At 46.5% G+C, this 21,214-nt stretch overlaps 1 protein-coding gene across 5 annotated transcripts in view; it reads right to left on the bottom strand.

The window, feature by feature from the left end:
• Positions 1 to 2,354: 2,354 nt before the first annotated feature.
• hook3 (hook microtubule-tethering protein 3) overlaps positions 2,355 to 21,214 on the bottom strand; it is a 72,960-nt gene continuing 54,100 nt past the window's right edge. For 2 of the 5 annotated variants that reach the window (XM_041885281.1, XM_041885283.1), the window contains exons 14-22: positions 18,747 to 18,887; positions 18,254 to 18,341; positions 16,588 to 16,593; positions 14,465 to 14,499; positions 14,243 to 14,325; positions 13,898 to 14,103; positions 10,000 to 10,071; positions 9,193 to 9,329; positions 2,355 to 3,245 (exon numbers count right to left, since the gene is read on the bottom strand). In XM_041885281.1, coding sequence (XP_041741215.1) covers positions 3,230 to 3,245; positions 9,193 to 9,329; positions 10,000 to 10,071; positions 13,898 to 14,103; positions 14,243 to 14,325; positions 14,465 to 14,499; positions 16,588 to 16,593; positions 18,254 to 18,341; positions 18,747 to 18,887 — 784 coding nt within the window. In that variant the 3' untranslated portion in view covers positions 2,355 to 3,229. Of the gene's footprint in view, positions 3,246 to 8,500; positions 8,940 to 9,032; positions 9,330 to 9,999; positions 10,072 to 13,897; positions 14,104 to 14,242; positions 14,326 to 14,464; positions 14,500 to 16,587; positions 16,594 to 18,253; positions 18,342 to 18,746; positions 18,888 to 21,214 lie in introns of those variants that run through there. The other 3 variants (XR_006002030.1, XM_041885282.1, XM_041885284.2) reach the window with 3 other exon arrangements.

Below are 21,214 nucleotides of genomic sequence, written 5' to 3'. Positions count from 1 at the left end.
TATGTTCCTTATCAAGATGGGAAGCAGATGAAGCCCAACTCTCCCAGCGTATAGATGTTGAAACAGAGAGAGGGCAAAAAGGAAGTGTTTGACCGTCATGTTCCCACAGACGGTGGCACGACACATCAGCGGCTTAGGAAGGTCTTACAACATTTGGAAAAAATGGGTAGGAAACGTGAATATGACTTTCTATAAAGACTCAGAGAAACAGTGAAACAGGTTCATTTAGTTTTATAAAAGCTTTATTATAACTTCATCACCAGCTGTACATGTTCACATTTTATCAACAAGTTTTACAGAGACAGGAAATGATGAAATCCATCTAATTCAAATATCCTCTTCTCTTTTTTTTCTTCTCAAATGACCACTAAGTTCCTCCTTCTCAACTCATTTCTCCCATACACTGTGTTCATACTGTATATAAGCAGCAATATAAAACTTGGCAAATGGAAAGGGTATTTGCTACTTCAGTTCATGTTAAATAAAAGTTTTCCTCCTATGAATAAAAATTACAGTAACCATAAAACCTGCCGACTGAAAAGCATCAGTATTTATTTTTTTACATGTATTTTCTCCTATAGGTTTATTATAGACTGGTTAAACCATACTGAATGATGCTCACCATTGTTTGAAACATTCAGTCAAGCTCAACCAGGCTATAAATGTTTACTGTCCTATGGTTCCAGATCTCTGTCAAGACAACACAAACCGATCTGGGACCAGGCTAGGAGACTAGCCGATGTGGGACCAGTCTAGGAGACTAACCGATGTGGGACCAGTCTAGGAGACTAACCGATCTGGGACCAGTCTAGGAGACTAGCCGATGTGGGACCAGTCTAGGAGACTAACTGATCTGGGACCAGGCTAGGAGACTAACCGATGTGGGACCAGACTAGGAGACTAACTGATCTGGGACCAGGCTAGGAGACTAACCGATGTGGGACCAGACTAGGAGACTAACTGATCTGGGACCAGGCTAGGAGACTAACCGATGTGGGACCAGACTAGGAGACTAACTGATCTGGGACCAGGCTAGGAGACTAACCGATGTGGGACCAGACTAGGGAGACTAACTGATCTGGGACCAGGCTAGGAGACTAACCGATGTGGGACCAGACTAGGAGACTAACTGATCTGGGACCAGGCTAGGAGACTAACCGATGTGGGACCAGACTAGGAGACTAACTGATCTGGGACCAGGCTAGGAGACTAACCGATGTGGGACCAGGCTAGGAGACTAACTGATCTGGGACCAGGCTAGGAGACTAACTGATCTGGGACCAGGCTAGGAGACTAACCGATGTGGGACCAGACTAGGAGACTAACTGATCTGGGACCAGGCTAGGAGACTAACTGATCTGGGACCAGGCTAGGAGACTAACTGATCTGGGACCAGGCTAGGAGACTAACTGATCTGGGACCAGGCTAGGAGACTAACTGATCTGGGACCAGGCTAGGAGACTAACTGATCTGGGACCAGACTAGGAGACTAACCGATCTGGGACCAGGCTAGGAGAATAACTGATCTGGGACCAGGCTAGGAGAATAACTGATCTGGGACCAGGCTAGGAGACTAACTGATCTGGGACCAGACTAGGAGTCTAACTGATCTGGGACCAGGCTAGGACAGGTAGGAGTTGATAGACCACTATCATGGACGGTAGTAAAAAAAAAAAAACAGTCATTACTTTAGTTCCACTTTACTTAACACCAGAGGTTAAAATGCATTATGATGCAGTTATGATGCATTGTCATAAGCATATGACTATTATAATGTCTTATAATCTCATAATGGATGAAATACCAGCCGTTTGAGTCAGTTGACATAAAGAGACAAGATAATACTCTTAAAGGTTATGAAGCATTATACCTGCAGGCTTGAAGTAAAGTGTTACCATCATTTTTCCAGAGCTACTGCCATGATTAATGGCAAGTGGTTTTGAAACTAGCTCTTAGTTCCAATTGGCACCCTATTCCCTATATAGGCCCATTAGGCTCTGGTCAAAAGTAGTGCACTAAGTAGGGAATAGTGTTTCATTTGGGATGCAAAGTGTAGCTCTATGTTCATCAGGAGACATGCAAAAAGCAAACAGGACAGACAGTTAAGAGACACGTTGCCCTACGAATCATAAGGAGACCAGAACAAGGAGACCAGAACAAGGAGACCAGAACACGAAGAGTCAAAGTTCATCCGTTGCATAATAATATGGAGAAATATATTTCTGTTATTATGTGAAAACTTAAATTACATTTCAGACATTTAGCAGACGCTCTTATCCAGAGCGACTTACAAGAGCAATTAGGGTTAAGTGCCTTGCTCAAGGGCACATCGACAGATTTTTCACCTAGTCGGCTCGGGGATTAGAACCAGCGACCTTTTGGTTACTGGCACAACGCTCTTAACCACTAAGCTACCTGCCGCCCCACTAAAAAGACAACAGCATCAGGGGAAAACATCTACTAGAGCCCCTAAGAGCCGTCTCTTCCTCACACTGGTTTTACACTAAACACGTGAGGTAAAAGCACTTTTAACGTGCTCATGATAACATCCTTGTTGACTTGCTGCCTGTCTGCCCATTGGTGCCACGCCTGGGTCGTGCTCATTAGGGCACATCGTAGCAATACATTTCAAAACGTTGTGCGCCACACAAAAAGAAAACAGTACTCCCTGTTTCAGTCCATTTTCTTCCATTTGGTGCCTAATGAACATGACCCAGGACATGGCTATCTTACAACGTTAGCCCTCTGCTTTCTTTTTCAAAAAGGCTCTGGGGAAAAGGGTTTCATATCGATCAGGCTACTAGCTTTAGACAGGTTATCTGGTCTGATTTAATACAACCATGTAGAGAGAGACTCTTCTCCCACTACTCTACCATTTAGAGAGAGAGACTCTTCTCCCACTACTCTACCATTTAGAGAGAGAGAGACTTTCTGGCTGCCCCAGCTCCCCAACCCCATACCCCCACTAGAGGCTGTTGTTGTCTGGTAGTGTGTCATGATGTGAGTGGAGGTGGGGGATAGGGGTGTTAGAGTGTGCTAGGGGGCTTAGTGTGGCCTCAGAGGGGTGTGCCGTCAGTCTGTGGAGAACGCTTGCCCCGTCCTGGGCCTAATCTGGGCCTGGCCAGCCATGCCTTGAGGGTTATTTGCAAGCTGCCAAGCACAATTCAATATAAAGTCATGCAAATAAACGAACGGCTGTCCGGCCATGCACCTGCCAACCCTGCACCGGTCATGCAATCACATCGCTGTGGAAGGAGAGAGAGAGAGGTGAGCACACACAAACCAGTCTGAGACAATATGACCAGGAAGAGACAGGACAGAGACAATATGACCAGGAAGAGACAGGACAGAGACAATATGACCAGGAAGAGACAGGACAGAGACAATATGACCAGGAAGAGACAGGACACAGACAATATGACCAGGAAGAGACAGGACAGAGATAATATGACCAGGAAGAGACAGGACAGAGACAATATGACCAGGAAGAGACAGGACAGAGACAATATGACCAGGAAGAGACAGGCCAGAGACAATATGACCAGGAAGAGACAGGCCAGAGACAATATGACCAGGAAGAGACAGGCCAGAGACAATATGACCAGGAAGAGACAGGACAGAGACAATATGACCAGGAAGAGACAGGACAGAGACAATATGACCAGGAAGAGACAGGACAGAGACAATATGACCAGGAAGAGACAGGACAGAGACAATATGACCAGGAAGAGACAGGACAGAGACAATATGACCAGGAAGAGACAGGACAGAGACAATATGACCAGGAAGAGACAGGACAGAGACAATATGACCAGGAAGAGACAGGACAGAGACAATATGACCAGGAAGAGACAGGCCAGAGACAATATGACCAGGAAGAGACAGGACAGAGACAATATGACCAGGAAGAGACAGGACAGGGACAATATGACCAGGAAGAGACAGTCATTCTCTCAGGCTGGGTCAGTAAAGCAAAGCCTTTGGCTCTGGTTATAGTGATGTAGGTTTCAAAATGATAGGTAGAGGATGAAACTATGAATGAACTAGCGAAGTAGGGGTGTGAATGTTAATACAAAATTGGGATCGTTAACGTTAATAAAAAAATCCCTAACCGAAAACTTTTTTTTTTTTTTTTTTTAAATAACTTTCTTGGTTAGCTGCTCATCTCTGTCCCTGCACTGCACTGCTTCTGCTCCATGTGCTCTCTGCCTGTGAGTATCCATAGCAACGGTTCCTCTTGGCTGCTCAGTGCTCACGAGATGAGTGACAGAGACAGAGAGAGCTTTTAGCTACATTTCGTCACTAAACGCTGAACAAAACTCACGGAATATTATTATTTTCAGTCAAATCTTCACTCGAGTCGACTCGGACAATGTTCTGGTCGTGTTATTTGACGAGGTTGATTCACTTCTGACACCATGTTATCATCGTAAGATATGACTGTACAGATACACTGTGCAGGCAGAGCAGGAGGCAGAAAATGACACCATATTACGCAATTGTATGAATTTTTCTTAGCAGTGAAATTTTTTTGTAAATTTTTTTTTTAATGGCAGTTGTAAACGTTAAGAAAACATTTCCACATCCAAAAGCTTACGTTGAAGCCAAGCCATGGGGGTGTCGAGTTGTCAGAACACATCAACAACTATGTATTTTATACACATTCAAACTTCATATTTTTTTCAACAGTCGTGTGTATCACTTTAAAACATGATACTCTGATACCCAAAACCCTTTTTTACAATGACATCAGAGGCTAATAGACAGAAATTCAGATTGTATGAAAATTATTTGTGATGATCAATCAGGAGATTCTAACGTTCTAGTAGGAAGTCTGTCTACGGTCTACAAGTAGTCTGTCTACGGTCTACAAGTAGTCTGTCTACGGTCTACAAGTAGTCTGTCTACGGTCTACAAGTAGTCTGTCTACGGTCTACAAGTAGTCTGTCTACGGTCTACAAGTAGTCTGTCTACGGTCTACAAGTAGTCTGTCTAGGGTCTACCATGACAAAAAAATCACAAGTAGGTTTAGAATAGCAGTGAAGTAAACCCTGTCCAGTTCGTTGGTCATCTACTGCTTATTTCATCGACAGACACCTTGGACTAGAGGGAGCATAGTGTGTTTGGTCGGTCGGTCAGAGTTAGACAGTTGAACTTCTTTCAAGTATGACATGACATAGCGTCCCATGTTGCGTCAGAGACGTAAGGCATAGCACAGTGAATGAGAATGGGGAAATGCGCCCCACACTAAATTTGGAAATCAATTTATATTTTAGAATCCACCTCCTCGGTGGCAGCAGTGGTTATTTTACAAGTTCATGTGTTTGTTTTGCAGACCCTTTCGATACCTTCAAATGACAATTTCCATCTGTTAGATACAGTCAGTTATGGGTACTGACCACAGTCTGACTATGTCCACCGCTTAAATATGGACGCTATAGTTTAGAAAGCAGACTGCACACTACACAATGAAATATGAATGAAGGTCTGGACAGTCAGTTTGGAATTCCCTCAAACAACGCAGGATGACAGGGAGAGACGCTTGATCAGTAATCACCGGTTCGATAATCAATAATGACTGCTGGCTGATATGAGCGAACTACAGAGGGGGAAGAGGTGCTCGCCTTGTTTTATCACCGGTTCGATAATCAATAATGACTGCTGGCTGATATGAGCGAACTACAGAGGGGGAAGAGGTGCTCGCCTTGTTTTATCACCGGTTCGATAATCAATAATGACTGCTGGCTGATATGAGCGAACTACAGAGGGGGAAGAGGTGCTCGCCTTGTTTTATCACCGGTTCGATAATCAATAATGACTGCTGGCTGATATGAGCGAACTACAGAGGGGGAAGAGGTGCTAGCCTTGTTTTATCACCGGTTCGATAATCAATAATGACTGCTGGCTGATATGAGCGAACTACAGAGGGGGGAAGAGGTGCTCGCCTTGTTTTCAGGATAATGAATCATTCAGCCAATTAAAATGGTTGATTGAGAAACAGTCAATTAGGAAATAGGACACTTTCTGCTGTTCTACTGTTAACATTTCAACACTTAGGGGGATGATGAAACTCCCTGAATATCTTCTACAGCTAATACACTGCAAGTGCACTCACAGGCTAGAGGAGTCCCGATGCAACTAACCTTTCAAATCTCCTACTACAGCCAGCAAACAGACCCCCTAACACTTCGCGTTACTGAACACATATTAGGTACCGGGCTGCTAAAGAGACCAACTCATTATTGTATTTTATTTTTTTATTTATTTTTGTCATTTAGCAGACGCTCTTATCCAGAGCGACTTACATGAGCAATTAGGGTTAAGTGCTTTGCTCAAGGGCACATCGACAGATTTTTCACCTAGTCGGCTCGGGGATTAGAACCAGCGACCTTTCGGTTACCGGCACAACGCTGTTAACCACTAAGCTACCTGCCGCCCCCTAACTTGTGATATACCATATCCCTCTCTGTTACTATACATGTCCTGACAGTCACTTACTGCAAGGCTTACGTCATTTTCTGTAAGCGTCAGATCAAGATACGAAAATATCCTCTGATTTTATAACGATTAAAAAAACATCCATCCGCTACCACCAAACTGCATCTCTACTCACAACCTTGTGTTACAAGGAAATATGAAAACAGTTATTAGACAGAGGATTCCTGACAGACCATGAACAGAATGGTAACATGTTTTAGAGAAATGTACATAATAATAATAATAATAATAATAATATTAGCTAAAGATCCAGGTAGAACAATTTATCCATCCTGGAAAGTAATAAAGGGAAATATATTTTTTTAAAGGATATGTATATATATGTACAGTGGGGGAAAAAAGTATTTAGTCAGCCACCAATTGTGCAAGTTCTCCCACTTAAAAAGATGAGAGGGCCTGTATTTTTCATCATAGGTACACGTCAACTATGACAGACAAATTGAGAAGAAAAAAAATCCAGAAAATCACATTGTAGGATTTTTTATGAATTTATTTGCAAATTATGGTGGAAAATAAGTATTTGGTCACCTACAAACAAGCAAGATTTCTGGCTCTCACAGACCTGTAACTTCTTCTTTAAGAGGCTCCTCTGTCCTCCACTCGTTAACTGTATTAATGGCACCTGTTTGAACTTCTTATCAGTATAAAAGACACCTGTCCACAACCTCAAACAGTCACACTCCAAACTCCACTATGGCCAAGACCAAAGAGCTGTCAAAGGACACCAGAAACAAAATTGTAGACCTGCACCAGGCTGGGAAGACTGAATCTGCAATAGGTAAGCAGCTTGGTTTGAAGAAATCAACTGTGGGAGCAATTATTAGGAAATGGAAGACATACAAGACCACTGATAATCTCCCTCGACCTGGGGCTCCACGCAAGATCGCACCCCGTGGGGTCAAAATGATCACAAGAACGGTGAGCAAAAATCCCAGAACCACATGGGGGGACCTAGTGAATGACCTGCAGAGAGCTGGGACCAAAGTAACAAAGCCTACCATCAGTAACACACTACACCGCCAGGGACTCAAATCCTGCAGTGCCAGAAGTGTCCCCCTGCTTAAGCCAGTACATGTCCAGGCCCGTCTGAAGTTTGCTAGAGTGCATTTGGATGATCCAGAAGAGGATTGGGAGAATGTCATATAGTCAGATGAAACCAAAATAGAACTTTTTGGTAAAAACTCAACTCGTCGTGTTTGGAGGACAAAGAATGCTGAGTTGCATCCAAAGAACACCATACCTACTGTGAAGCATGGGGGTGGAAACATCATGCTTTGGGGCTGTTTTTCTGCAAAGGGACCAGGACGACTGATCCGTGTAAAGGAAAAGAAAGAATGGGGCCATGTATCGTGAGATTTTGTGTGAAAACCTCCTTCCATCAGCAAGGGCATTGAAGATGAAACATGGCTGGGTCTTTCAGCATGACAATGATCCCAAACACACCGCCCGGGCAACGAAGGAGTGGCTTCGTAAGAAGCATTTCAAGGTCCTGGAGTGGCCTAGCCAGTCTCCAGATCTCAACCCCATAGAAAATATTTGGAGGGAGTTGAAAGTCCGTGTTGCCCAGCGACAGCCCCAAAACATCACTGCTCTAGAGGAGATCTGCATGGAGGAATGGGCCAAAATACCAGCAACAGTGTGTGAAAACCTTGTGAAGACTTACAGAAAACGTTTGACCTGTGTCATTGCCAACAAAGGGTATATAACAAAGTATTGAGAAACTTTTGTTATTGACCAAATACTTATTTTCCACCATAATTTGCAAATAAATTCATGAAAAATCCTACAATGTGATTTTTTGGATTTTCTTTTCTCATTTTGTCTGTCATAGTTGACGTGTACCTATGATGAAAATTACAGGCCTCTCTCATCTTTTTAAGTGGGAGAACTTGCACAATTGGTGGCTGACTAAATAATTTTTTCCCCCACTGTATGTATGTATATATATAAATATTTGCGAGAAAAAAAACATATGGGGGATTGGAAGTGATGGAGACAATTACATTGATGGAAGTTACAATCTATCTGCAATATTAAAGCTGATCTAGCCCTTAAAAATAAAAATACAATAAAATATCCATCCTGAGCTGAAGGACAGAGAACAGAGGAGCAGTTGAGGAGACGTTTAATCCATCCTGAATTGTCTGGATTGCTTAGCAGAGCAGACACCCGTTACAGAGTAGCGCCCGTCTGTCTGGTGGACAACTGGAGGGTTTCGGGGCTGGGGTCAGGGTGAAGGGTCAGGTAGGGGTCGTGGTGCCGTGTCTACCTGGCCTGGAGGGTCAGGGTGAAGGGTCAGGTAGGGGTCGTGGTGCCATGTCTACCTGGCCTGGAGGGTCAGGGTGAAGGGTCAGGTAGGGGTCGTGGTGCCGTGTCTACCTGGCCTGGAGGGTCAGGAGTCAGGGTGAAGGGTCAGGTAGGGGTCGTGGTGCCGTGTCTACCTGGCCTGGAGGGTCAGGAGTCAGGGTGAAGGTCAGGTAGGGGTCGTGGTGCCGTGTCTACCTGGCCTGGAGGGTCAGGAGTCAGGGTGAAGGGTCAGGTAGGGGTTGTGGTGCCGTGTCTACCTGGCCTGGAGGGTCAGGAGTCAGGGTGAAGGGTCAGGTAGGGGTCGTGGTGCCGTGTCTACCTGGCCGTGGCAGTACCTAACCTGGAGGGTCAGGGGTGAAGGGTCAGGGGTCATGGTGACGTGTCTACCTGGCGGTGGTAGGCTGGATATGTCCGGGGTAGGAGCGGCGTGTGCTGGTAGCCTGTCTCTGGCGGGCCAGGAAGGACTGTCCTGAACCCGTACTGGCCAGACGGTCCTCTGCTGCCTTCTTCTGGAGAGCCATGCCCTGGGGGGACAGACACAGTGGATTCATTAAGACATATATTCATTAAAGGACATCACAATTGTTGGTTAAATCCCCTGCATCTGCTGTGGGACTTTTCCTCTAATTTTACACTCACAATCTCTGGCAACAAAATACACACTGATGCCAGCACCACTATTCCTCAACAAAATACACACTGAAGCCAGCACCACTATTCCTCAACAAAATACACACTGAAGCCAGCACCACTATTCCTCAACAAAATACACACTGAAGCCAGCACCACCATTCCTTGTTTTTATCTCTATGGAGTTTTCATGTGAAGTGGCATTTGAAATCATACAGCGCCCTCTAGTGTTTGAAATTACTAATATAATGTATTATAAACTGGGTGGTTCGAGCCCTGAAAGCTGATTGGCTGAGAGACGTGGTATATATGACCGTTTACCATGGGTATGACACATTTTTATTTGTACTGCTCTAATTACGTTGGTAGCCAGTTTATAACAGCAATAAGACACCTCTGGGGTTTGTGGTATATGGCCAATATACCACGGCTAAGGGCTGTATCCAGGTATTCCGCGTTGCGTCGTGCTTAAGAACAGCCCTTAGCCGTGGTATATTGGTCATATACCACACCCCATTGGGCCTTATTGCTTAACTACAATGCAGGTCCAATATAAAAACACACCATGTTGTACCAGGCAGACACTATGAGTTTCTCCTCCTGGTCTCGCTGGGCCTTGGTCTTGTCATAGTCTTTCTGTAGAGGGAGATCAACAGAGGAACAGTAAAATGGTTGAGTCTGACTGAGAAGTCACATTGAGGGTAAATGTAGTAAAGTGTTGGTACTACCCCATCCTCTCTCTCTCCCTAACCCCTACACCCATCCTCTCTCTCTCTCTCTCTCTCCTGTAGCTGGTTCTCTCCCTAACCCCTACACCCATCCTCTCTCTCTCTCTCACCTGTAGCTGGTTCTCTCCCTAACCCCTACACCCATCCCCTCTCTCTCCTGTAGCTGGTTCTCTCCCTAACCCCTACACCCATCCTCTCTCTCTCTCTCCTGTAGCTGGTTCTCTCCCTAACCCCTACACCCATCCTCTCTCTCTCCTGTAGCTGGTTCTCTCCCTAACCCCTACACCCATCCTCTCTCTCCCTCTCCTGTAGCTGGTTCTCTCCCTAACCCCTACACCCATCCTCTCTCTCTCTCTCCTGTAGCTGGTTCTCTCCCTAACCCCTACACCCATCCTCTCTCTCTCTCTCTCCTGTAGCTGGTTCTCTCCCTAACCCCTATACCCATCCTCTCGCTCTCCTGTAGCTGGTTCTCTCCCTAACCCCTACACCCATCCTCTCTCTCTCTCCTGTAGCTGGTTCTCTCCCCTAACCCCCTACACCCATCCTCTCTCTCCTGTAGCTGGTTCTCTCCTAACCCCTACACCCATCCTCTCTCTCTCTCTCTCTCCTTGTAGCTGGTTCTCTCCCTAACCCCTACACCCATCCTCTCTCTCTCTCCTGTAGCTGGTTCTCTCCCTAACCCCTACACCCATCCTCTCTCTCTCCTGTAGCTGGTTCTCTCCCTAACCCCTACACCCATCCTCTCTCTCTCACCTGTAGCTGGTTCTCTCCCTAACCCCTACACCCATCCTCTCTCTCTCCTGTAGCTGGTTCTCTCCCTAACCCCTACACCCATCCTCTCTCTCTCACCTGTAGCTGGTTCTCTCCCTAACCCCCTACACCCATCCTCTCTCTCTCCTGTAGCTGGTTCTCTCCCTAACCCCTACACCCATCCCCTCTCTCTCACCTGTAGCTGGTTCTCTCCCTAACCCCTACACCCATCCTCTCTCTCTCTCTCCTGTAGCTGGTTCTCTCCCTAACCCCTACACCCATCCTCTCTCTCTCCTGTAGCTGGTTCTCTCCCTAACCCCTACACCCATCCTCTCTCTCTCCTGTAGCTGGTTCTCTCCCTAACCCCTACACCCATCCTCTCTCTCTCTCTCTCTCCTGTAGCTGGTTCTCTCCCTAACCCCTACACCCATCCCCTCTCTCTCTCTCTCTCTCTCTCTCTCTCTCTCCTGTAGCTGGTTCTCTCTCTCTCCTGTAGCTGGTTCTCTCTCTCACCTGTAGCTGGTTCTCTACCTAACCCCTACACCCATCCTCTCTCTCTCTCTCTCTCTCCTGTAGCTGGTTCTCTCTCTCTCCTGTAGCTGGTTCTCTCCCTAACCCCTACACCCATCCTCTCTATCTCCTGTAGCTGGTTCTCTCTCTCTCTCCTGTAGCTGGTTCTCTCCCTAACCCCTACACCCATCCTCTCTCTCCTGTAGCTGGTTCTCTCCCTAACCCCTACACCCATCCTCTCTCTCTCCCTCTCCTGTAGCTGGTTCTCTCCCTAACCCCTACACCCATCCTCTCTCTCTCTCTCTCCTGTAGCTGGTTCTCTCCCTAACCCCTACACCCATCCTCTCTCTCTCTCACCTGTAGCTGGTTCTCTCCCTAACCCCCTACACCCATCCCCTCTCTCTCTCCTGTAGCTGGTTCTCTCCCTATCCCCTACACCCATCCCCTCTCTCTCTCTCTCTCTCTCTCTCTCTCTCTCCTGTAGCTGGTTCTCTCCCTAACCCCTACACCCATCCTCTCTCTCTCTCTCTCTCTCTCTCCTGTAGCTGGTTCTCTCTCTCTCCTGTAGCTGGTTCTCTCCCTAACCCCTACACCCATCCTCTCTCTCTCTCTCTCTCTCTCTCCTCCTGTAGCTGGTTCTCTCTCTCCTGTAGCTGGTTCTCTCCCTAACCCCTACACCCATCCTCTCTCTCTCTCTCTCTCTCTCCTGTAGCTGGTTCTCTCCCTAACCCCTACACCCATCCTCTCTCTCTCTCTCCCTGTAGCTGGTTCTCTCCCTAACCCCTACACCCATCCTCTCTCTCTCTCTCCTGTAGCTGGTTCTCTCCCTAACCCCTACACCCATCCTCTCTCTCTCTCTCTCTGTAGCTGGTTCTCTCCCTAACCCCTACACCCATCCTCTTCTCTCACCTGTAGCTGGTTCTCTCCCTAACCCCTACACCCATCCTCTCCTCTCTCTCTCCTGTAGCTGGTTCTCTCCCTAACCCCTACACCCATCCCTCTCTCTCTCCTGTAGCTGGTTCTCTCCCTAACCCCCTACACCCATCCTCTCTCTCTCTCCCTGTAGCTGGTTCTCTCCCTAACCCCTACACCCATCCTCCTCTCTCTCTCTCCTGTAGCTGGTTCTCTCCCTAACCCCCTACACCCATCCTCTCTCTCTCCCTGTAGCTGGTTCTCTCCCTAACCCCTACACCCATCCTCTCTCTCTCTCTCCTGTAGCTGGTTCTCTCCCTAACCCCCTACACCCATCCTCTCTCTCTCTCTCCTGTAGCTGGTTCTCTCCCTAACCCCTACACCCATCCTCTCTCTCTCTCTCCTGTAGCTGGTTCTCTCCCTAACCCCTACACCCATCCTCTCTCTCCTGTAGCTGGTTCTCTCCCTAACCCCTACACCCATCCTCTCTCTCTCTCTCTCTCTCTCTCTCTCTCTCTCTCGCCTGTAGCTGGTTCTCTCTCTCTCCTGTAGCTGGTTCTCTCCCTAACCCCTACACCCATCCTCTCTCTCTCTCTCTCTCTCTCTCTCTCTCTCTCCTGTAGCTGGTTCTCTCTCTCTCCTGTAGCTGGTTCTCTCTCTCTCCTGTAGCTGGTTCTCTCCCTAACCCCTACACCCATCCTCTCTCTCCTGTAGCTGGTTCTCTCCCTAACCCCTACACCCATCCTCTCTCTCCTGTAGCTGGTTCTCTCCCTAACCCCTACACCCATCCTCTCTCTCTCTCTCCTGTAGCTGGTTCTCTCCCTAACCCCTACACCCATCCTCTCTCTCTCTCTCCTGTAGCTGGTTCTCTCCCTAACCCCTACACCCATCCTCTCTCTCTCTCTCCTGTAGCTGGTTCTCTCCCTAACCCCTACACCCATCCTCTCTCTCTCTCCTGTAGCTGGTTCTCTCCCTAACCCCTACACCCATCCTCTCTCTCCCTCTCCTGTAGCTGGTTCTCTCCCTAACCCCTACACCCATCCTCTCTCTCTCTCTCCTGTAGCTGGTTCTCTCCCTAACCCCTACACCCATCCTCTCTCTCTCCCTCTCCTGTAGCTGGTTCTCTCCCTAACCCCTACACCCATCCTCTCTCTCTCCTGTAGCTGGTTCTCTCCCTAACCCCCTACCATGTAGCTGGTTCTCTCCCTAACCCCTACACCCATCCTCTCTCTCTCTCTCCTGTAGCTGGTTCTCTCCCTAACCCCTACACCCATCCCCTCTCTCTCCTGTAGCTGGTTCTCTCTCTCTCCTGTAGCTGGTTCTCTCTCTCACCTGTAGCTGGTTCTCTACCTAACCCCTACACCCATCCTCTCTCTCCTGTAGCTGGTTCTCTCACTCACTCACTCACTCACTCACTCACTCACTCACTCACAGCTGGTTCTCTCCCTAACCCCTACACCCATCCTCTCTCTCTCTCCTGTAGCTGGTTCTTCAGGGCCTGGACCTCACCCTAAACCCAGTTCAACCCCTACACCCTACCCCCTACCACAGCCCCTTCGTACCTCCAGAGAGTGCAGCATCCTGTCCTTCTCCTGCAGCTGGTTCTTGAGTGCCTGGACCTCTGGTGCTGAGCCCTGGTTCTGTTTAGGGTCCAGGGTCCGGATAACACTCTTGGCCTTCTCCAGGTACTTCTTATATCTCTCCTCCATCTGCTTCATGTCTTCATCCTTCTTCTTTAACGCCTCTTCCAGTTCCTCTACTTTCTGGGCTGGAAGGAGAATCAACAAGGACCGAATAGTTAAGACTTACAACTAAGTCACTTTGTATAAAAGCATCTGCTAAGTCTAAGTTGTGTATATTCTATATTTTATGCAACTACAATGAGAGGTAATAGATGTTTAACCTACAGCTAGAGGTGTACTTGGGCTCCAAGTCATCGATGTACGCACTCTTCTTCTGCAGTTCGCTGTTCACTTCACGCAACTTCTCCCTTTTAGAGAACACAACAACAGACAGTCAGGTCATCTCTTACAGCGTGCAAAAACAAACAATCATTATGTTAAATCCATCTGACCAAACTTTTAAACTTCAGTCTTAAAATTGAACAAATAGTTAAAATGATTACTTACACGTGTGCATCATTTTTCTTCTTCAGAATGATTGACTAAAAAAATTAAAAAAATTGGTTGGTTGTGATTTCATGGCCGTCCACCAGAGGGCATTGTAAAACACTAAGGATGTCACGTACATCAGGCCTATACAGTGTTGAGGCCTATACAGTGTTGAGGCCTATACAGTGTTGAGGCCTATACAGTGCTGAGGCCTATACAGTGCTGAGGCCTATACAGTGCTGAGGCCTATACAGTGTTGAGGCCTATACAGTGCTGAGGCCTATACAGTGTTGAGGCCTATACAGTGCTGAGGCCTATACAGTGCTGAGGCCTATACAGTGTTGAGGCCTATACAGTGTTGAGGCCTATACAGTGTTGAGGCCTATACAGTGTTGAGGCCTATACAGTGTTGAGGCCTATACAGTGCTGAGGCCTATACAGTGCTGAGGCCTATACAGTGCTGACTCAACATGTTAGCACATTGAGACATATTACATATCAATACTGTATGGCTTGGAATTATGTTGCAATACACACATTTGATGTTGGTATATTGATTTTCTGGTTTTGATTTCCGTAAAGAAAATGAAAGGGTAATGGAAATGATGCAGTACATTTTCCTTCAAGTTCTAAAATACGCCATGAATGATTAAGGAGTTAAGATTCCTATCTCATGTGGTATGAAATAAAAGGGTGTAGCTTGGAAACAAAGCTCCTATAGAGAATAGTATCACCCTGATTTCAATCTAGGTCACCAGCATGGACACTGAACAAAAATATAAACGCAAAATGCAATGACTTTACTGAGTTACAGATCATATAAGGAAATCAATCAATTGAAACAAATTAAAATCAGGCCCTAATCTATGGATTTCACATGACTGGGCAGGGGCGCAGCCATGGGTGGGCCTGGGAAGGCATAGGCCCACCCACTGGGGAGCCAATCAGAATTAGTTTTTCCCTACAAAAGGGCTTTATTACAGACAGAAATACTCCTCAGTTTCATCAGCTGTCCTGGTGGCTGGTCTCAGAAGATCCCGCAGGTGAAGAAGCTGAATGTGGAGGTCCTGGGCTGGCGTGGTTACACGTGGTCTGCGGTTGTGAGGCCGGTTATACGTACTGCCAAATTCACTAAAATGAAGTTGAGGCGGCTTATGGTAGAGAAATGAACATTCAATTCTCTGGCAACAGCCCTGGTGGAAATTCCAGCAGTCAGCATGCCAATTGCACACTCCCTCAAAACTTGAGACATCTGTGGCATTGTGTTGTGACAAAACTGCACATTTTAGAGTGGCCTTTTATTGTTCCCAGCACAAGGTGCACCTGTGTAATGATCATACTGTTTAATCAGCTTCTTGATATGCCACACTTGTCAAGTGGATGGATTATATTGGCAAAGGAGAAATGCTCACTAACAGGGAGGTAAACACATTTGAGAGAAATAAGCTTTTTGTACATATGGAACATTTCTGGGATCTTTTATTTCAGCTCATGAAACGTGGACCAACACTTTACATGTTGCGTTTATATTTTTGTTAAGTATAGATTGAAAAGGCAATTCTTAACCACTAATCTAACCACACTGAGTGTACAAAACATTAAGAACACCTTCCTAATATTGAGTTGCCCTCAGAACAGCCTCAATTTGTCAGGGCATGGACTCTACAAGGTGTCGAAAGCGTTCCACAGGGATGCTGGCCCATGTTGACTCCAACGCTTCCCACAGTTGTGTCAAGTTGGCTAGATGCCCTTTGGGTAGTGAACCCAGCAGCGTTGCAGTTCTTGACACAAACCAGTGTGCCTGGCACCTACTACCATACCCCGTTCAAAGGCACTTCAATCTTTTGTCTTGCCCATTCACCCTCTGAATGGCACACATTCACAATCCATGTCTCAATTGTATCAAGGCTTAATCATTATTCTTTAACCTGTCTCCTCCCCTTCATCTACACTGAGTGAAGTGGATTTAAGAAGTGACATCAATAAGGGATCATATCTTTCACCTGGATTCACCTGGTCAGTCTGTGTCATGGAAAGAGCAGGTGTTCTTAATGTTTTGTACACTCAGTGTATAATTTAATTAAACTATTACACATTGAGTGAAGGCATCTAACTGGGATTGATCTCCAAGCCATACTTACAATCGCCTGAGGAGGGGGAGAGAGAGAATAGAGGCGATTTAATGCAGGACAAAACCAGGGACCCAGACAGAGAGAGATAGAGAGAGAGAGTGGGCGAGAGAGAGTGGGGGAGAGAGAGAGCGAGAGAGAGAGAGAGAGAGTGGGGAGAGAGAGAGAGAGAGGGGGAGCGTGAGAGAGGGGGAGCATGAGAGATGGGGGAGCGTGAAAGAGAGGGAGAGAGAGAGAAAGTGGGGGACAGAGAGAGGAGGAGAAAGAGAGGTGAGAGAGAGAGAGGGGGAAAGAGAGAGAGAGAGAAAGAGAGAGAGGGGGACAGAGAGGGGGCAGAGAGAGAGAGGGGGACAGAGAGGGGGCAGAGAGAGAGAGGGGGGCAGAGAGAGAGAGGGGGACAGAGAGAGGGGGAAAGAGAGAGAGGGGGAAAGAGAGAGAGAGAGAGAGAGGGGCAGAGAGAGAGGGGGACAGAGAGAGAGAGAGAGAGAGAGGGGGGGACAGAGAGACGGGGAAGAGAGACAGCAGCATTTCAGTTAGATTAGTCATGCAGTGAGGAGACTTAGACAAGAGGCGGTTACGTCGTCACACACAATACTCTTCCTGCTGATGTCATCGATGACAGATCCATTATCCAATCAGGAGAGCTCTATACACACACGACCTCTAACCTTCAACCAGGATGGGTTGGCCGGTAAACCAATGCCTTCCCAACGCTACAACATGAGTGATGTTACACAGACGACAACCGACAGGACACAGACACAGTGTTAGAATGTTAGTGACATATGACAACACATCCAGGCAGTTTATGACTTGATATGAGGACAATGAAACGGACTAGTATTAGTAAATTGTTGCTTAATTTTCTCATCAGTAGATGTCTTCTGGGCTTGTAAAAGAGCCAGGTAAGAGAATAACGATGAACTGACATGATGTGGCAGTAAGATCTTCCTCATCAGGATCTGATGTGAACACCCACATAGCATGACAGGATGTTGTGGGTTCTGTAGTTTAATGTGAACACCCACATAGCATGACAGGATGTTGTGGGTTCTGTAGTTTAATGTGAACACCCACATAGCATGACAGGATGTTGTGGGTTCTGTAGTTTAATGTGAACACCCACATAGCATGACAGGATGTTGTGGGTTCTGTAGTTTAATGTGAACACCCACAGAGCATAACAGGATGTTGTGGGTTCTGTAGTTTAATGTGAACACCCACATAGCATAACAGGATGTTGTGGGTTCTGTAGTTTAATGTGAACACCCACATAGCATGACAGGATGTTGTGGGTTCTGTAGTTTAATGTGAACACCCACAGAGCATAACAGGATGTTGTGGGTTCTGTAGTTTAATGTGAACACCCACATAGCATAACAGGATGTTGTGGGTTCTGTAGTTTAATGTGAACACCCACATAGCATAACAGGATGTTGTGGGTTCTGTAGTTTAATGTGAACACCCACATAGCATGACAGGATGTTGTGGGTTCTGTAGTTTAATGTGAACACCCACATAGCATGACAGGATTCTGTAGTTTCCAGTTCTTTAACAGCCACTCTGATAGTTGTAATGTAATAAACTGTGCCATCCCTTTTAAGCACCCTATAAAAACAGCAGCAGGTGGAGGAGTTAGTCTGAGAGCCTGATCTGAGATCAGTGTAGCGGTACTCACGTCGTCTGCTTTGGAGCCCTGTTCCTGAAGACTCCTCTGCAGATCCTCCACCTGACTCTGACCCTGAATCAGTCTCTGGTTCGCCAGTCTGGAACACACACCATCATCATGAATCAGTTACAATTAGGATTAGAACTAGGCTTAGGGGTTAGGTTTAGGGTTAGGAGTTAAGGTTAGGGTTTAGGGAAAATAGGATTTAGAATATAAATCGATTTTAGGTCCCTACAAGGACATAAACATATGTAGTGTGTGTGTAGTGTGTGTGTAGTGTGTGTGTGTGTGTGTAGTGTGTAGTGTGTAGTGTGTGTGTGTGTGTGTAGTGTGTAGTGTGTAGTGTGTGTGTGTGTGTGTAGTGTGTGTGTGTGTGTGTGTGTGTGTGTGTGTGTGTGTGTGTAGTGTGTAGTGTGTAGTGTGTAGTGTGTAGTGTGTGTGTGTAGTGTGTGTAGTGTGTGTGTGTGTGTGTGTATGTGTAGTGTGTGTATAGTGTGTGAACCTGTTTTCCGTCTCCAGTTCATTCTTCCTACTGTTGGCGTCCTCCAGTAAGCTCTGCAGCAGAGCGATCTTCTCATTGTCAGAACCCTCCTGGGCCAGCTTCAACATGTTGTTCTCATGCTGCAGTCTGATCAGCCTCTCTCTGGAACAGAGGACCACCACAACACATTACTGTCCGATCAGCCTCTCTCTGGAACAGAGGACCACCACAACACATTACTGTCTGATCAGCCTCTCTCTGGAACAGAGGACCACCACAACACATTACTGTCTGATCAGCCTCTCTCTGGAACAGAGGACCACCACAACACATTACTGTCTGATCAGCCTCTCTCTGGAACAGAGGACCACCACAACACATTACTGTCTGATCAGCCTCTCTCTGGAACAGAGGACCACCACAACACATTACTGTCCGATCAGCCTCTCTCTGGAACAGAGGACCACCAAACACATTACTGTCTGATCAGCCTCTCTCTGGAACAGAGGACCACCACAACACATTACTAACATGTTACTATCTAACACAGTAACACACAGAGACAGACATTACTAACATTACTATCTAACACAGTAACAGTAACTATAATACAGCTTCAACATCTTCATGTTTATAAATGTATGTAAATTGCAAAGTATTTTGTCTGTAATGTTTTTTTCATTATGTGTCGGACCCCAGTAAGACTACCGGTCGCCATTGCGTCGGCTAATGGGGAATCCTATTAAAAATAACAAAAAAATCTGACGCTCTCTGGAACAGAACACAGAGAGATTGACTAATTCTTTAGTCTCTGTCAGGCTTTGTCCACTAGGACCTTACAGGCCAGTGCCCGGTTTTCCAAAAGCAACCAGCATACCACCCTGCATCCCACTGCTGGCTTGCCTCTGAAGCTAAGCAGGGTTGGTCCTGGTCAGTCCCTGGATGGGAGACCAGATGCTGCTGGAAGTGGTGTAGGAGGCACTCTTTCCTCTGGTCTAAAAAATTATCCCAAAGCCCCGGGGGCAGCGATTTGGGACATTGCCCTATGTAGGGTGCTGTCTTTCAGATGGGATGTTAAAACGGGTGTCCGGACTCTCCGTGGTCACTAAAGATCCAATGGCACTTATCGTAAGAGTAGGGGTGTTAACCACGGTGTCCTGGCTAAATTCCCAACCTGGCCCTCCTCCCATCATCCCCAGCTTCCAATTGGCTCATTCATCCCCCCTCCTCTCCCCTGTAACTATTCCCCAGGTCATTGCAGTACATGAGAATGTGTTCTCAGTCAACTAACCTGTTAATATAAGGGTTAAATAAATAAAGGATCATCGTTAAAATCTCTGAGCGGTTTCCCAAAACCATCACTATTAACGTTGCACTTGAAAACGCTCTTAAATCTTAACGACTGCCTCAGACCACTCCTAGAACAGCTAAGTGGGTCGTTAGATGTTGTTTTTTTTGCCCTCCCGCGACACTTTATACACTGAAGATCTCCGCTGAACATAGAATCACATGGTTTATCCGTCTCTGTGTCAATCGAAAACTTCAGAACAAAGTTGACTACAAATACAAAGTTGCCAATGTTTCATATTTCATGATGTGTAGACTAACGTGCGCAATATTGTGCCAAATCTGTGATTTAGTGAATTTTTATTGGGTAAGCATTAGAATAAGCCGCCTCAATATTTGCGGCCGTAGGTGGTAATATCTCTCTAGAAGCTGATCCCTCATCAGTATTGTGGAATAATTTGAATGTTAAGGAAAGATTTGAATGGAGAAAGCTGATCCGAGAGCAGCGCTCCCTTTCTTTCGATCCTCTCAGTATCGACACGTGCTACAATGACGCACTTAGCGACCGTTCTCTCGGCGTGGTGTTTTGGGAAACGCATGTTACAACTTCGGCCGTTGTAGGAAAGATGCATCGTTAAAAACACTCGTAAGCCTAAGTTCCATCGCTATCGGGAAACCAGGGATAAGCAGGACAGTTAACAGGACAGAGTTTATTGCTGTATTGTCCCAAGGGTAGAGAGGACTTGAACAGCTTGTACCGTGGAGTTTTAGTAGTGTACTGTAAAATAGTGTTAAATGGTAAGGCTGTCTGCTGTCAGCTGGCTGTCCAGGATGGGGCTAAGGCAGTGGTATTCAAACTAGAGGTATTGACGAATCCACCTGTACCCGAATACCCGAGACCGGATCCAGAATTCGAAATAATGTCACGGGTTTGGGTCAGATCTGACATGATTGTCACGGGTCTCGGGTATGTGTAATTTTAACTAACTTGTCCGGAAGGGCCCGTAAAGTTTTGAATGTGACGGCTGCAGGAGAGAGAGAGAGAGAGAGAGAGAGAGAGAGAGAGAGAGAGAGAGAGAGAGAATGAGAGAGAGAATGAGAGAGAGAGAGAGAGAATGAGAGAGAGAGAGAGAGAGCGAGAATGAGAGAGACAGAGACAGACAGAGAGATGTCATAATTTATGCTGCTGCTTCCACGAGGAG

Source organism: Coregonus clupeaformis, chromosome 9, assembly GCF_020615455.1.
Source record: "Coregonus clupeaformis isolate EN_2021a chromosome 9, ASM2061545v1, whole genome shotgun sequence".
Lineage (NCBI taxonomy): Eukaryota > Metazoa > Chordata > Actinopteri > Salmoniformes > Salmonidae > Coregonus > Coregonus clupeaformis.
The sequence above is the reverse complement of the archived record's forward strand: the minus strand, read 5'-3'. Positions and strand labels throughout refer to the sequence as shown.